General features: G+C 36.6%; 1 protein-coding gene across 2 annotated transcripts in view; it reads right to left on the bottom strand.

The window, feature by feature from the left end:
• Positions 1 to 17,854, bottom strand: part of MAP4K3 (mitogen-activated protein kinase kinase kinase kinase 3) — a 135,279-nt gene that overhangs the window by 84,448 nt on the left and 32,977 nt on the right. For both annotated transcript variants that reach the window (XM_011970802.1, XM_011970803.1), the window contains exons 3-5: positions 9,578 to 9,642; positions 3,672 to 3,727; positions 2,786 to 2,833 (exon numbers count right to left, since the gene is read on the bottom strand). In XM_011970802.1, coding sequence (XP_011826192.1) covers positions 2,786 to 2,833; positions 3,672 to 3,727; positions 9,578 to 9,642 — 169 coding nt within the window. The remainder of the gene's footprint in view (positions 1 to 2,785; positions 2,834 to 3,671; positions 3,728 to 9,577; positions 9,643 to 17,854) is intronic.

Below are 17,854 nucleotides of genomic sequence, written 5' to 3'. Positions count from 1 at the left end.
AGGCCCACACAATTAAAATGTCACTCGTCTGCACGATTTGGCTGCATTTTAGCCACTTTCGCTTCTTGACCTAAGCTCAAAGAAGATAATGATGACTTCATCTTCAATACGCTCAAAGCTTTTGGAAGAGGTAGAAATACTATATCCCAAAGGTATTGTGGACTCTTTGGTCCAAGGTGCCATCAATCATGTAAGTATGGGTTTGGTGGAAAAAATACTGGGAATCCTCCTACTCTCAACCAATGTGAGGAAGAAACAGTAGAAGACTAGTTCAGGAGAGAGGGCATTGGGGAGAAAGAAAAAGGCTCCCAAACTCCAAATGTCACCAGTGAAGCTGAGCTGCACCCACCCACTGATACTACTGTAGCTCTACGGAATAGTGGGGGAAGAAGAAAAAGGAAAGAGACTAGGAGCAGGGATTTCAACTTGATCTAGTCCCTAGCCATCTAAGACTTCTGTCAGAGGCTTCAGTTTGGCCTTTCTCCAGCTCAGACTAACTTTCTTAAGTTATAGCTTATATCATGTCACTTGTACATCATGGCCTTCCTCTCTTCCCTCCCTTCCCTCCCTGAGAGGCCACTAGTAGTCAGGTGCTATTTTAAGCTCTGGGGTTACAGTAATACGTAAGTTTCAGTTCCCATGGAGTTTACATCCAAGTAGGGGAAAAAAACTAAAAATAAATATATATTTATCACCTATCTATGAATGAATGAACCAACAAATGATTCAAAGTTAGGCAGAGATAATTACTCTGAAGACAGGGCAGGGAAGGCCTCTCCAAAGGCAGTAATACATGAGCAGAGATCTGGGTGAAGTAAGCGTACAGAGCCACGCCAAACTCTGGGAGAAAACTATTTCAGGAAAGGAGGAGGAAATTTGAAGACCTGGGGCTAGAATGAGCTCAACATATTCCAAGATTGGCAAGTTTAGTGTGGCTGGAAAAGAATGAGTAAAACAGAGACAAGTGGAGTGTAAGATGAGGTCACAGGGAAATGCATGGGTCAGATCACGGTATAACCTTGTAGGTCATGGTAAAGGCATCTGAACTTTATACTGAGTATTATGGGAAACGAATGGTGGTTTATAAGCAGGAGAGTGACAAGATATGGTTGAAAAGGTCCCTTTGGTCGCCAAGTGGAAAAGTGACTACAAAACTACTAAGAACGGGAGCATTGAGACCACTCAGAAGGCTATTACAGAAGACCACATGATATAGTATTATGGTGGCTTAGACAGGAGTAGAAATGGTGGTGATGGCTCAAATCAACCCAATTAGGCCCACACTCTGAAGTCTAGCACACAAGTCCTTGCATAATGGAACACCAAACTACCCAACCAGTCCCATCTCTAATTAGTCTCACACACTCTCTTCTCTTCAATAATATAGTACAGTTTTTATGTTCTCTGAAATGGCCCACACTTTCTAACTTCTGTACCTGCTCACATTGTTTTCTCTGCTTGAAATGTACTCCAACTTCCATTTCTGACAAAAATCTATCAATCCTCCCAGATCATCTACATGCCAATGACACAGAACCTTTCTTGAGCTACTCATCTTCCTGTGAGCTCTTCTACCTTTGAACTCCAAAAGCTCTTTGGTTATGTCTTTTAAGTGGCTTACAAAAAAAATACCTTCAAACGAGGGATCTCAGCAGGTTATCTGTGAGTCCACTGAAATTTCATGGAAAATTTGAAGACGTGCACGTAAGGGCATTTTCTCAGAAGACAGTTCATGGTTTATCATCAGAGACCCAGAGAGCAATAAGATTTGCCCCAGCCTCTATCCTCAAAAAAGGTTAAAAATCTTTATGTTAGAGAAAATGTTCGAAAACAAAAGAGGAAGAGAGAAATAAGAGGAAGGATGAACAAAGAAAAAGGGACAAGAAAAATAAGTGAAAGAAACAAATCTAAACTGGGGAGATGGCAGTATCCTTAGAAATATGCTGAGGATTCCTACCATAGCACCTGCTGTACCACTGAGCTAACCCCAGCACATCTAGAGCACCTGCTCTCCTCTGCCAGCTAAATAAATAAAAGACTGTGAGAAGGCAGGACACGGTGGCTCACACTTGTAATCCCAGCATTTTTAGGAGGCCGAGGTGGGAGGATCACCTGAGGTCAGGAGATTGAGACCAGCCTGGCCAACATGGTGAAATCTTGTCTTTACTAAAAATATGAAAATTAGCCAAGCATGGTGGCAGGTAGCTGTAATCCCAGCTACTCGGGAGGCTGAGGCAGGAGAATCACTTGAACCCGGGAGGGGGAGGTTGCAGTGAGCCAACATCGCGCCACTGCACTCCAGCCTGGGCAACAGAGCGATAATCTATCTCAAAAAAAAAAAAAAAAAAAAAAAGAAAAGAAAAGAAAAGAAGACTATGAGAAAATGTTAAAGGTCAGTTTATCCATTTTGATGCATGACTAAGACTTAGACTTAAGACTGCAAAAGCTCACTGAAATGGTCAAAGTATAAAACTTACTAAAAACTATAACTTGATGAAAGCTATAAACTTACTCTGCATTTTACTAATAACTACAAAGAAGCTAAAATGAGTTATTAAAACATTAATCTACTGAATGATATACTTTAAAAGGGTGAATTTCATGGTATGTTACTTGTACCTCAATAAAGCTGCCATAAAAAATTAAACTATTAAAAGTATCACTCATTTTTATTATGGTAACATTTCAGATAAATCTATCAAATAAAACAATTTTGCCCAAGACAATCTGATCAGAGTATTTAAAAATGAAGAGAGGATTACTATGTTAAAAATATAATGTATACCTTTATATCTCTGTGCATTTTTCCTTTACTGTGAAGATAATACAATCCCTGGAGTTTCAAAAAACAGAAAAATAAACAAGATTTTATCACAGAGCACACTTTGGGATTTTATGTGATCAAATGGGTAGTATTCTGTGTATTTTATTTAATCTTTACAGGAGATCTAGAAGTACTCATTAACATATTTTAATGAGATCTTTAAAAAAAGATCAAGAAAATGACTAATTTTTCTAACAAAATTTTCAGTAAATTCTACAAACAGTTTGAAATAACTGTTTTTTTTTTTGAGACGGAGTCTGGCTCTGTCGCCCAGGCTGGAGTGCAGTGGCGCGATCTCGGCTCATTGCAAGCTCCGCCTACCAGGTTCACACCATTCTCCTGCCTCAGCCTCCTGAGTAGCTGGGACTACAGGCGCCCGCCACCGCACCTGGCTAATTTTTTGTATTTTTGGTAGAGACGGGGTTTCACCGTGGTCTCGATCTCCTGACCTTGTGATCCGCCCGCCTCGGCCTCCCAAAGTGCTGGGATTACAGGCGTGAGCCACTGCGCCCGGCTGAAATAACTTTTAAAAAGTATATACCTAATTAGTATCAGAGTGTTTGAATTCCCATGACAGTGCTCAATTTTCTTTGTTATTAAGAGGAAAATATACAATAACAGATCCATAGTGCTCAAATTTTAGGTTATATCATCACATTTAGGCTTTAAAGTATTTATTGGGAAATATAATTTGAGTTCATTGCACAATTTTCAAATGTATTAAAACTCATTTTAAGAGTTTACCAAACTAAAATATTTAGTTCTTACTTTGCTGAACAGGTAATGCACAATAAGTAAAGACTTAGTTTAATGAAAGATGTTATTTCTGAATTAGCACTTGATTTACCTGCAGTGTTTCTCTGCTAACATATGCAATTTGCAGTTCTGACAGAGGTCCAGTTACTGCAAAAGAAGAAAGTTAATACTCATAAAATTAGTCAATGCATGTTTTTCAATATATAATAAAGTTTTGCAAGTTTAAGCAACAGACTTAATATACCTAAACAATTCTACTGAAATGTAAGCTAGGACTACAGGCCTGAATTACTGTCTTACTGTGCCTGGCTCCAGTTTTTGCCTTTTTTTTTTTTGAGACAGGGTCTCATTATGTCGCCTAGGTTGGAGCGTAGTGGTGCGATAGCAGCTCATTGCAGCCTCGACCTCCTGGGCTCAAGTGATCCTCCCACCTCAGCCTCCTGAGTGGCTGGGGGCACAGGTGCACGCCACCACACCTGGCTAGTTTTTTATTTTTTGCAGAGATAGGGTCTCATTATCTTGCCCAGGCTGGTCTTGAATTTCTGGGCTCAAGCAATCTTCCCGCCTTAGCCTCCTGAAGTGCTGGAATTACAGGTGTGAGCCACTGTGCCCAGCCAAGTTTTTGCTTTTTAAAAATCTGACTTGCTCATCGTTGTATCTCTAGTGTGCAGAACAGTGTCTGGCACAGAAAAGCAACCCAATAAATATTTATGGAATGAATGAATGAATGAAGTAGTCACTGAAATTAATTATATTCTCATTTTTATATCTCATTCATCAATATAATCTCTTAAAACATCAAAAGAAAAGATGTCCAACAGGTTTAGCTAGTTTTTATTAAAGCTTTTCAACTGACGTAGAACATGTATTATGACTAGTTTTAAATCAATACTTTTTATAAAAATACTAGCCAGATAGCTATAAAATTAACATATGTTCACTCTAAAAAGTTTCAATCAATAGAAAAGTTTGGAAATTAAAAGTCTCTTTTTCATCCAAAATGCTACTCAACAGTAAGCAATACCAATAGTTTGGTCTATAATCTACCACATGATTTTAAACAGACATTTTATAAACTTTATGTATCTCAGAAACACATAAGTGGAATCATATTACAACATACAATTCTGAAACCTACTCTTTTCACTTATGATGAACATCTTTACATCAATATACAGGTCTTAATCTTATAAATAATATTTCCTGTGTGTGCATCTGCTAAGTCCCTCCAGAACTCATGCTGAAACTTAATCTCAAAGAGGCAGGACTTTGAGGAGGAGATTAGGTCACGAGTGCTTCTCCCTTGTGAATGAGATTAAGACTCTTAATAAAAGAGATTTCAAGCAGTGTCCACTCTTTTTTGCCCTTCCATCTCTTCTGCCATGTAAGGACACTGTGTGCACTCTATGAGAAACGGGTCTTTGCCTGACACCAAACCTGTTGGCACCTTGATCTTGCACTTCCCAGCCTCCAGAGCTATGAGAAATAAATTTCTGTTGTTTATAAATTAATCAGTCTCAGGCATTTTGGTATAGCAGCACAAACAGAGCATCTGTACACTATAAAATAGTTTTCTTTTTCACTATTAAATCACTTTAGAATAAAGAAATACATTAAGTGGGAGAGACTATCCTAGAAATTGAATTAAATTCCAAAGATAAAAACCTTGGCTAGATAGTAAACTCACATTTACAAAAACTTAACAGATTTGTAAACATGTTTAGTTTGGAATACTTGCAGTATTTCACAATTATGAAAGAGAGAAATCTATTCCACTTAGATTATTTTAAGGACAGGGTTGGGTTTAAATGTCTACGGATAAACCATGTAACTTACTTCTGTGGCTTCCAAGCCCACACACATTCAGTAAGATACAACTCCTTGAGATTTCTGTTTCTATAATACGATAAATAAGATAATCTGAAAACCCCGAAAATAACACTTAGAAGTGAAAGGCAAATTTTTTTTTCAGAAATAATCTTTTCAATTACTAGCTAAGTTTACAAATAGTACGATACCTTCCCAGGAGACAAAAACAAAAACTGAAATGAAAAATAGAAGGTAAAACTGTGAAAGAATATTTTAGTTGTCTCTTAGGGGAAGGTCAATCTTGGTAAGCTAGGGCTTTAGCATTATCCTTTACACGGTACAGAAGACAAGGACCTAGGTCTGCAGAAGAGCTAAAACAAACACCCATATACAACTAGAACCCTCAGAGGGCTACGTCCTCATTAAAGGTGTAGACAAGCACAGAAGATAACTAGGGATTCTGGCTGTCATAGGGATGGAGGAAAAATGCCTCCTCTTAGAATTTGCCACCATAGGCTTCCTTACTCAGGTTGAGCGTTCAAATATATATTGGAAACAATGAGGTCACTAGGATCCCAGAAAAAAAAAAAAAAACCTAAAACCCAAAAACAAAAAACGAAACTCTGGAAGGACACACCTTCAAATGCCACACAGAATTCCCACCGAAAAACCTCATTAACGATGATCTCAAAATCCAAAATTATAAAATAAGTGAGAAAATAATTAACCATAAAGATATAATGGGTTGTGGAAAGTTGTTAAAGAACAATATTAAATAAACAAACACAAAAAGCTCAATGGAAAATAGATAAAAAATCCTACTATGTTGGAACAATAAAAGGTTCTACTGTTAGTTCTTCAAAGTAAAAGTAAACAAAAGTTAAAGGGGAAACCTCACAAGCACTAGGGTTATTAAAATAACTTTCCCTTCATCAAATAAATTATTCTGTCTATAATATATGACAATGTGATAAAACTAAGGCAGAAGAGAGAGACACATAAATGGAGGTATATGTCCTATATGACCGTGCAAGTATACAACACTATACACTAGCCAAAGAGTATTACGCATTGCCATGAAAAGGTTATTTGGTGAAAAACTGGGTGCAGCCAAAAGAGTGAACACACAGAAAGACAGGATTTGGGGTTTTGTATATGCATATGAATCCCCAGTATTCATGTATGAGAACCTCCAAGGGTACCTGAAAAATGCCATTTTTTTCCACTAACCCAGTTGCTGACCAGTATTATAAATAAATCAGTATTGACGAATTCACATTACTTTGTTACTTCTACCAGTTAGGTTAAAATGGAATGGTAAGAATCACGACAACCTATTTCTGTAACTAAACTGGTCCTGCTTCTTAATGAAGAAAGCAAAATCAGACACCTAAGACCAATCATATGGATATGTGATGAAATCACTAAACAATCTGAGAATGACTAAAAAAAGGTATTCCTTAAAAATTAAAGATGTAAAAGTAGGAATGAAAACTATAAGAACAAGACACAAAGGAAAAAATAATGGAGGGAGATGTAAAATAGACCTAAATAATTTCTAGACATGAAAATATATGGTAACCAAAAATAAAATCTAATGGATGTTCTAATACAGCTATAAAATCAGTGACCTGGAAGATCGATACGAGTATCTCTAGTGCTCTCCTGAAGGACAAAACAGTGGTAAATAGGAAATTGAGTTGAAGAGACATGAAGATCTAATGTACATCTAACTAAGATTCTAAAGGAGAGACTGCAGATTGGGGGAGAAAATATTTGAAGACATAACAATTGATAATTGTCCAGATATGATAAAAGAGCAAAACTGAGGTAAGCCTGTTAAGTCCTAAGCAGAAAAAGTAAAAATAAACCCATTCTTAGGCACCAGAAACACCAGAAATTAAGAGAAAAAGACTAAAAGGAATTAGAGATAAGAACAGATTACCTGCAAAGGATCAATAATCAGACTGACAGAAGGTTCTAATAACTATAGAATCTAAAAGACAATGGCCCACCTTCTTCAAAATGCTGAAAGAAAATACCTGTCAACTTAGAAAATACCTATCTATACCCACTTAAATGATCAACAAATAGCGAGGGTCAAACGCTGAGGAAGTTTACCACTAAAATATTGCTGAAAAAACTTCAGGAGGCCGGGCATGGTGGCTCATCCCTGTAATCCTAGCACTTTGGGAGGCTGAGGCGGGCAGATCACAAGATCAAGAGTTCGAGACCAACCTGGCCAATATGGTGAAACTCCATCTCTACTAAAAATATAAAAATTAGCCGGCGTGGTGGCGGGCGCCTGTAGTCCCAGCTACTCGGGAGACTGAGACAGAAGAATCGCTTGAACCCGGAAGGTGGAGGTTGCAGTGAGCCGAGATCGCGCCACTGCACTCCAGCCTGGGCGACAGAGCAAGACTATGCTTAAAAAAAAAAAAAAAAAAAAAAAACTTCAGGAAAAGGGAAATTAAGCCAATTAGGAAGGGAATCAACAGTAGAGAAATTCACCCAAATTCCAACCAAAAAAAAAAGGCAGGGGAATAGCCATTTCAATTTCTAACACAGAAATCACAAGCTTCTAGAAATACTATTTGTTTTGTAATATAAAATAATGCCAAATATCTCTTCATTTTCACTGAAACTTTGAAATCAAAATGACCCAAATAAAGAAAAGTTTCTCAAATATTCATTAAAGAACAACTATACTTAATCAAAAGTATCCTACAAAAGTAACTTTTCATAAAGCAGAAATGTTCTCACACTCCTTTACCTGGTCTTCAAGGCTCTCCCTATCCGACCCCATGCCCACACCGACAGGAGTGATCACACATGAGTCACACCTTCATGTTACTGTACCAAGGCTTCATCTCTGAAAATGCACTTCTTTGTCTTATTATTATTATTATTACTACTACTTTGAGACTTCTCAAAGTAGTTTTGTTCTGTTGCCCAGGAGTTTTGTTCTGTTGCCCAGGTTGCAGTCCAATGGTGCGATCTCGGCTCACGGCAACCTCCGCCTCCCAGGTTCAAGCAATTCTCCCCCCGCAGCTTCCTGAGTAGCTGGGATTACAGGTACTCGCCATCATGCCCAGCTAATTTTTATATTTTTGTAGAAACGGGGTTTCACCATGTTAGCCAGGCTGGTCTTGAACTCCTGACCTCAGGTGATCTACCCGCCTCAGCCTCCCAAAGTGCTGGAATTAAGGGCATGAGTCACTGCACCCGGCCCTTGTCTTTTTTCTACCCAGTTTACCTATCTTTTAAAGACCAATGTAAATAGCTCATTTTCTTTATTAAGCTTTCTAAAATGATTCCAGAAAATCCATCATTTTCTTTTTCCTATTTCAACTGTAATTAGCAGCCCAGTAAAATACTATTATGTCAATATTCAGGTTAAGTAAAACCTATGCCAAGAAGACAAAGTGAAATTAAGTAAAATAGAAACAGTAAAATTCTGGCCCAAATAGTCTTACATGTCTGCTTTAGTGCAATTTGCCCCTCAAATTACTTAAGTGGTCCCACACTAGAAAACAGGAGCCCGAATTCTGTGACAAAATGAGAAAAAAGGTCCAAAATATTTTCTCAGAAAATAGACAGGATTTTATTTTACATTAATCAAAAGCCTAATCTGCAGTTTGTGACAATAATCCACCAACAGAAACAGAAAAGGAAGAAAAACAAAAGGCTGTTTATTTTACTTTACAAATCTCTCTTATATACTCCTTGAATTCCCAGTGGAAAATGTTTTAATCATTTTTTAATTCCTCAGAATCTGGCAGCATCTAAGAGAATAAACATTTAATTGATATTTCTTGAATATATGAGAACAAAATAAATCTTTCTATTATCATTACTCATGTATACACTGGATATTTTACCAGCTTAGCATTCACCAGCAAAGCCCTTGCATTTTTACAGGTCTGAGTTTAAATTTTTGAAATAACTACAATATGCCTCTTCAGAATTAGCAAATAATTCAAATGCATTTAATTTTCCAACTTGTAAATTATAGTAAAGATTCCTCCTTTCTTCCGTATATATCTAAAATACCTTTATATATCCAAACAATATAATGATAAAACATAGCTTGCTTTCCTTAAGATAATGTTGATGTTTTAATATAGTAAATAGCTGTATTTTAAGAAATTCAACCTAATCCCTATAAAAATACAACTTTGGTCTTACCGTGATAAATATCCTGTAAAGAACCACCTCCACAAAACTCCATGCAAATCCAAAGCTTATCTCGCCTATAAAGAGAAAAGAAGCATGTATCATATTTTCATGATTAAAACTGTGTGAGGTAACAAGTATTTTAAGGTTGTAAGCTGTAACACTGAAAAACAACAAATGCAACGTGTTATCTTTAAAATAACTAATTAATCTTTATGAGTATATGAATTACTTAATATAATGTATTACTATAATCCAACCTGAGGTTTTAAACTTATAATACATCATTTGTTGGATACAAAGTTGTCATCAGGCACATCCAAATAATGAAAATATTTCCCTTTAGTTAAAAACTTATCCTTCCCAATAGTTTATACATCTACCCAGATTCTTCACAGACAAATGGCAATAAATCTCAAAGTATACTACTTTGCTAGCACTCTCATCAACAAAACAGGCAAAATATAAATGTTAGCTTCATATTTAGATTCAACAATGATTTTTCCAAAATACTGTTAAAATTTTTCACTCACTTCTCTTTAGATAGCACTTCGCTCTCATACTCAAATTATAAGCTGTTGTAACCATATAGTCAGAGGAGAAATAATCAGCAGTGACTTATATAGTCTATTCCTTTGTTCAGTCATTCATTACTTAATCTCTTAAAATGTACCAGGAAATGTACTATTTGTGGTACAGAGATGGGATAGAAAATCTCTGAACTCAGCAAGCTCTAATGCAGAAGAAAGATTCTACCTAAATATATGTCTGTCTGTCTCACCACTGCCTTCTCAGTGTCTAGCAGAATATCCAGCAAATAAATATTTGTTCCATAAATGAATGAATGCATGAGTGACTGAAAGAATAAACATATCGAATTAGATTGAGATCAGGAAAATATGGCCAGCGAACCAAATCTAGCCTGCTGCCTGATTTTATACACCTCTGCAACTATGAATCGTTTTCCTACTTTAAAATGGTTGGGAATGGGTCTGTTACTTATAACTAAAATTAATAAATAAAATGGTTGAGAAAATAATAAAAATAATAATATTTGACACATGATGATTACATGAAATTCAAATTTTAGTGCTAATAAATAAATTTTCATTGGAACACAGTCATACTCATTTATTTCTATACTGCCTATGGCTGCTTTCACGCTAGAAGAGCTGAGTAGTCGTGACAGAGACCATGTAAGCCCACAAAGCCTAAAATATTTACTATGTATCCCTTTATGTAGAAAAAGTCTGCTGACTTGGGTTGGATCATAATTTGATTAATGCATAATCCAGGCATGTATAAAGTACTGTGGGAACCCAGAGATGAAAATACCCAGGAAAATGAATGGAAAGTTTTAGGGAGGAGAAAATATTTGAATTAGGTCTTTTGAAATTAAAGTAGAAATTTGCCTGGGAGAGACAGGAAGGGACCTGTGTAAAAGAATGAAAACTTGAAAGAAATGCACATGTGGCAGACTGTGGGTGATTTAGTGTGAGTTGAAGAAAGTCTGCCTGAAGGGACAGTAGCAGGAAATAAACCTAGAATAGGCTGGGTCACACTGTGAAACAATCCTTTGTTTACAAACTTTTCAGTTTAGTTACCTTCCTGCAGATAATCTCTAGTCGGTCCTTGTCTCTCTTAAAATGTGGCATCAAAATCAAGTACTAAGATCCTGAGTGTTACATGAACAATACATTAAAAAGTGGAGATGCTGAGCCGGGCCCAGTGGCTCACACCTGTAATCCCAGTAACTCAGGAGGCTGAGAGAAGAGGATTTCTTGAGGTCAACAGTTTGGGACCAGCCTGGGCAACACAGTGAGACTCTCATTTCTTAAAAAACAAACAAAAAAACTTAGCCAGGAGAAGTGGTGCATACCTGTAGTCCCATCTACTCTGGAAGCTGAGGCAGGGGGTGGCAGTGGGGGTATTATTTGAGCCCAGGAGTTCAAAGTTATAGTGAACTATGATAGTGCCACCACACTTCAGCCTGGGTGACAGATCAAGATCTGAATCTTAAAAAAAATAAAATAAAAAAGCAGAGATGCTTCTATCAGCCATAAGTCACATATGGTTGACAGTAGTGGAATTAGCCAGACCTAAGAGGTGAGCTGACTTGACTGCATTGGACAAGGCAGCAAACAAAAAGAGAGCACAAGCTATCAGAGTGCGAAGGTCAATGAACTTAAAATATACCTCTCCACTCCTGCTCCCAACCCCCACAATCCAGAAGCAGTTGGTTAGCATCTGAAAGAATCAGCCAGACCTAAGAAGTGAGCTGACTTGACTGCAGTGGACAACGCAGCAAACAAAAAGAGAGCACAAGCTATCAGAGTGCAAAGGTTAATGAACTTCAGAGTATGAAGTAGCAAGGTATCATGGTTCTAGAAGGTAATGCTAAAGAGTATGAAGCCCAAAATAAAACTGAAGCCATCCAGGAGCTGCAGTTCACAGGTGGTCCACATAAAAATGAAATTGAAGCATATAGCTGATATAAAAATTTGTTTTAATTTCTAATATGGTAAATACCAATAGATATAACTTACATAAATATGCGCCAGCTGCCCAGTGGCCCGGTATTAAGAACTTTCAGAATGGATGTCTGAGACTGGCAGATGTGTGATCTTTCTAATCCCCCAGAGAATGTAACCACAGTCTCCTTTATTTGATCACTGTATTTCTATCAACTTAGCTGAAAGCTATCGTTAACTTCTCAGCAACTACACTAAGCTGCTAGTTTACTGTCTGTAGTTAGTCAAAACCTCTGGATCTTTATAAAACAAAAGGCAGACCAGTTCTCTCTCCAGTTTCATATTTGTCTATCTGGTTCAATGAAACTAAGCATAGGACCTTTTTCTTACTAGTTAAATCCTATACTTTGAAAAAATTAGTAGTTTTGATTCATATCCCTTTGTTTCTGACAGGTGTCTTATTAGCTTTCCTAGCATAACACTTTAAAATGCTTCAGCAAAGAAAGCATAACACACATTGCATTAGGTTTAATTCACACCCTTGGGGCAGTGAGCTAACTTTTTAAAGAATCCTAATTGGAAATATACCTCTCCACTCCTGCTCCCAACCCCCACAATCCAGAAGCAGTTGGTTAGCATCTGAAAGAACCTAAATCAGGAGTCTACCCTCCAGAGGTGGCAACTGGAAGAACTTGGCTTATAAACTATTTTAATCTGCACTAGTGGGTTTACTAATGAGCTTAAGTAATATTATAAATATTTTTAAAACATGAATGACACTCTATGTAGATTACTTAGAATTACCATCTGGCATTTCTCTGCCTCTGCCTGAGGTATAAAGACTCTGGCAAGTCAATAATATTTGGAATGCTGCTTAGGCTCCAATTTGGATATATCTAGAATGCAGGATTCCATAGCCTGATCTCTCTAGGTTAGTTGAATCCTTCCTCTAGAAGAATGGTTCTCAAAGTGTGATCTGGGGGTCCCATGAGAGTCCCTGAGACATTTTCAGGGGGCCATCAAGGTCAAAACCATTTTTATAACACTAAGAAATTATTTGCTCTTTACATTCTCTTTCTCTCATGAGAGCACAGTGGAGTTTTCCAGAGACTACATGAGGTGTGAAAATGATGTCATCCCTGACAGCTACTGGAATACGAGCTCATGTTGTATTCTTGAGTTTTAAAAAATGTGTCAGCTTTAATTTCTAATATGGTAAATATCAATAGATATAATTCATATAAAACATAAGCTCTCTTGGGGTACTAAGCAATTTTTAAGAGTATAAAATAAAGGGGTTCTATGACCAACCATAGCTCTAAAATATCTTCACATCTGCCACAAGTGAATCTTTCATGCTAAATGACAGCCTAGAGTTCTTAAGATACAGGCAACTAGGACTTTACACAGCTTACAAAAAACAGGTTGAATGATTGTTTTGGGGTCTGCTTAGGATTAATAAAATAACATGTAAACTGCTTAGTAAAGGACCTGGAATACAGCACAATAAATGTAAGCTGTTGTCTACTCCCTTTGTTATAATTTATCTTGTAGTGTACAAGTCATCTTCATTTAAGTGTAGTGTAACTTTAACTTGTAGTGTAGTGTAGTGTAACTTAAATTAACTTGTAAATTAACTTAAAGATGTTTAAGTCATCTTAAATTGCTCCTGGAACTCAGTGAAAGTATAAATAAATAAATAGTCATGTTAATCACAACTTCTTTCTTTTAAGTGGTCAGTAATTATCCGATTAATAATTTATCCCAGAGCTTTGCTAGTGACTGACGAGTGATAACAACTTTAATAGTCTGTACTTTCTAGAAACCAACTATTCCCCTCATTTACAAACTGTTCATTGTTGATCTCTAATCTCTGATACCTCTTCTGTTTGTCAACACTCACTGCTAATGGACTACCATCACATTTGCTGAATTTTCAATATGAGATATAATTTACATAAATCTAAAAGTGTCTAAAAATTTAAGGTGTCTAGCTGCTTTATAATTATCTACTCACCATCTTGTGTTTCAATTCCATCTTAATAGTGTTTTTCCTACCCCTTCCAGTTTGAAAATAATTTTCCTTACTAGAGAAAATGAATGCAGGAAATGAGTTCTTGCTTTTTACATATTTCAATATGACACTACCTTCTACTTGAAGTTGGTCTATTGTCTTTTCTCCCTGTGCTTAAATATACAATTTTCTATTCATCCTATGTAAAATGACTTTCCAGTTTATACATAGAAAAAAAAAATCAGGACTATATAGTAATACTTTTTAAGATGCCTAAAATCCTTTACTTTTATAATATTCTATTTAGTTAAAGTCTAGTATTATCAAAAAAGCTTGAGTAGTCATAGTCTATTAGAGAAATGACTTTCATCTGTCCCATGAACATCTTTCTTATAATGATAAATCTACATTTGCTTTTGGTCATTCACCAAGCCATATGCCTAACAGGAAAGGACTTGAGTCAATCAGCCCATTTTATGCAGGTCAATTATAAAATCTTTGTCCCTAGGTATCTGAACGGAAATAAAATTAACCACTGAGATAAATGTTCAATGTATCGTACTTATGTCCTGACTCAACAAATCCTCAGAATTCTGTTTTCTCATTTTGTAAAATTATCTATCTTATAAGAAACAGAAAAATAAGTAGAGGAGGAAAAGTTAACTATTTTGATGTCTACCAGAGCATATAGGGACCAAAATTCTAATAGATATTTTATGGTTCTGAAATTCTTATAATTCCTAAAACACACTTTTTAATCTTCTCATATTTTGTAACACATCACAGACTTAAAACTAACCAAAGTATATTTATGTATTTTTCTCAAATATAGCATAACTTGAAAAGCAAAATAAAATGTGACCAAGACCACTAAGAATCAGCAACTCTCGAATATCTGCCTGAAGTTGGCACACCGAGTCATCCTCCCTGGGAGAGGATGGGTAGCGATCTCTACACTGCAGTCCCCTGATTCCTGTACTGTATGTGAGTTACTGTCTTACTGACCAAAGCAATGGCTATTCCACTATATTCAGCAAAACAATTCAACCTTAATAATCAATGAGAAAAACAGAAAGTTTAATAACTGCTAGATGTTTTAATATAGAATAACTTATTTAATGTGAAGAAAATTTAAAATTTTTTGGTTCACTTAAAAATTACTAATAAGCAAAAATTATTGCATTCCAAATGTATACTCTCCTTTCCCTTTAATAGTGAGAGGTAAGGATGCTGTACCTGGGGGATACAGGCTGATCTACTTCTCTATAATTATACTTCCAAAGTATGAGCCACTGAACATCAATCCTACGTGAAATATGCTTCCAGAAAGAAACCACTGCATAGTTAAATCAGTTTTTTAAAATATCACATAGTCTTTTCTTGGAAATTAGCAAGGCCACTGGTATATTAAAGGCTCTGAGAAATCCTGTAGTGAGCAGGTGGTTGGAGAGAGGAGGGAGAAGCGAAGAGAAGGGAGGGTAACAAAATGGAAGGACGAAGGGTACCAGAAAGAAGACAAAGTAATGGGAAGACGTGGAGGAAGGGAAAAAAGAGTGGAAGGGGGATGAGGCAAGTTGAGAGGGGGAAGAGAGGGAGGAGAAAGAAAAAGAAGAAATAAAACTTCTAATTCTGTTTAGTTTACTATTTACCCAAATTATTTTTTCAATACACCCATTTTTTTTACAAAACACGTATTTGTATCCCTCAGAACTAATGATCCGTGGAAAACATCCTAGCAATACTGGTAAAGGAAGGTATCTAACTCCACCAAAGTTTTTTTGCTTAGAGCAGTGGTTCTTAACTGGGAGTGATTCTGTCCCCCAAGGAACATTTGAAAAAGCCTGGATACGTTTTTGGTTGTCGCAACTGGGGGAGGGGGTGCTACTGGTAACTAACAGAGGAAAGGGGTACTAATATTAACTACTATCCTACAATGCACAGGACCACTTCCCACAACAAAAAAAGTATCTGGCCTCAAGTGTTGATAGTACCAAAGGTGAGAAACCCTGGCTTAAACAAATAACAAATTAACATCAACTTCAAGATATATTCCTAATTCCTCTCAAAGACAGAAAAGAGAATGACATTAACAGAAAACTGATAAAATCCGAGTAAGTATACTGAGTTTAGCTAATAGTATTGCACCAATGTTAATATCGTAGTTGTGAAAAGTGTGCCATGGTTGTGTAAGATGTAAACATCAGAGAAAGCTGAGTGAAGGAAATACAGAGAACTCTGTATTATTTGCAGAGTTCTCTGTATTATCTGCAGCTTCTCGTAAAAGTAGAATATTCCTAAATTAGAAAGTTCCCTGTTTTAAAAGCAAGAGTAGCTGGGTATAAAGTGACTTAACTGTAATCTTTATTCTCATATTCTAAGTATTCAAAAAGACATTCACAAATATATTTCGAGTTAAGATCCAGTTGCTTCCCTTCTCAGCACTGTCTTTGGCTCTAGAAAAAAAAATTTTCCCCAGTTTTGTATAACTCAAGAGACCAACATCTCTTTCCAGGATTACTGTGATAAATACACTGTAATTGGTTTAAATTGCCTGTTTTAATCCCCTCCACCCTAGGTCCATCCTCCACAGAATATACTAACTCTGTTAAAATCTTTCAGCCAGTATGCTCAGTCCCTACAGGTCCTAATTAAGGCATAAAAGATTCCTTTTTGCCTGTATCTCCACAACCTTACCTACTCCAACTACACTCGGCCCTCTGGAGGCCACTGGTCCAGCACCTGTGGGGTTCAACCAATTGCAGGTTCACCTAACCGGAGACTGAAAATTTTTAGAGGGGAAAAAATAAAAATAACACAACAATAAAAATAATACAAATTAATAAATTATTACACTATTTACGTAGCATTTACACTGTGTTAGGTACATATGTCACCTAGAGATAATTTTAAATTAAAGGATGTGCACAGCTATGCCACTTTATATGAGGGACTTGAGCATTCATGGGTTTTGGTATCCACTGGGGTTCTGCAACCAATCCCTGCACATACTGAGGAGTAACTATGTAACCCCTTTTCCCTCTCAGGCTCTAATGTGAGACCAGTAGCTGTCTCCTGAATATGTCACAGTTTTTCATGCATGTGTTCCCTTTGCCAAAAATTCCAATTTTTCTATACACATAAATATCTATCAATCTTTTAACACCCAGTATTTGGCAATTACATCATTCACAGAGCTTTCTCTGATTCCCCTACTTTGACAAAAATCAGACAGTCTATCTTCCTTACACTTGTGCCTTACTTCTAAATTATTACTGCATCTAGCATATTATGTTACGATTATTTGCTCATGCCTACTTCTCCTGTTAGATTATAAGCTCCTTAAAGGGAAGGATTAGGTTTTAGATATCTTTATATCTGTGAAAATCAACACTGCACCCTACATGCTAAGAAATAATGTATAAACACTTTGTAAATGGTGGTGATTTACATATTTAAGTTGTTATTGAGGTAAAGAATGCTCATCTAAACTAGTACTCTGTACTTCAAAAGTTTATTTACTTTATTTTACTTTTGAGACAGAGTCTTGCTCTGCCACCCAGGCTGGAGTACAGTGGAGCGATCTTGGCTCACTGCAACCTCTGCCTCCCGAGTTCAAGTGATTCTCCTGCCTCAGCCTCCCTAGTAGCTGGCACTACAGGCATGTGCCACCATGCCCAGCTAATTTTTTGTTTTTGTTTTTTTTGTTTTTTTTAGTAGAGATGGGAGTTTTGCCATGTTGGCCAGGCTAATCTCAAAATCCTGACCTCAGATGATCTACCTGCTTCAGCCTCCCAAATTGCTGGG

This window comes from Mandrillus leucophaeus, unplaced genomic scaffold (genome assembly GCF_000951045.1).
Source record: "Mandrillus leucophaeus isolate KB7577 unplaced genomic scaffold, Mleu.le_1.0 Scaffold974, whole genome shotgun sequence".
Taxonomy (NCBI): Eukaryota; Metazoa; Chordata; class Mammalia; order Primates; family Cercopithecidae; genus Mandrillus; species Mandrillus leucophaeus.
This window is presented reverse-complemented; position numbering and strand designations above follow the sequence as displayed.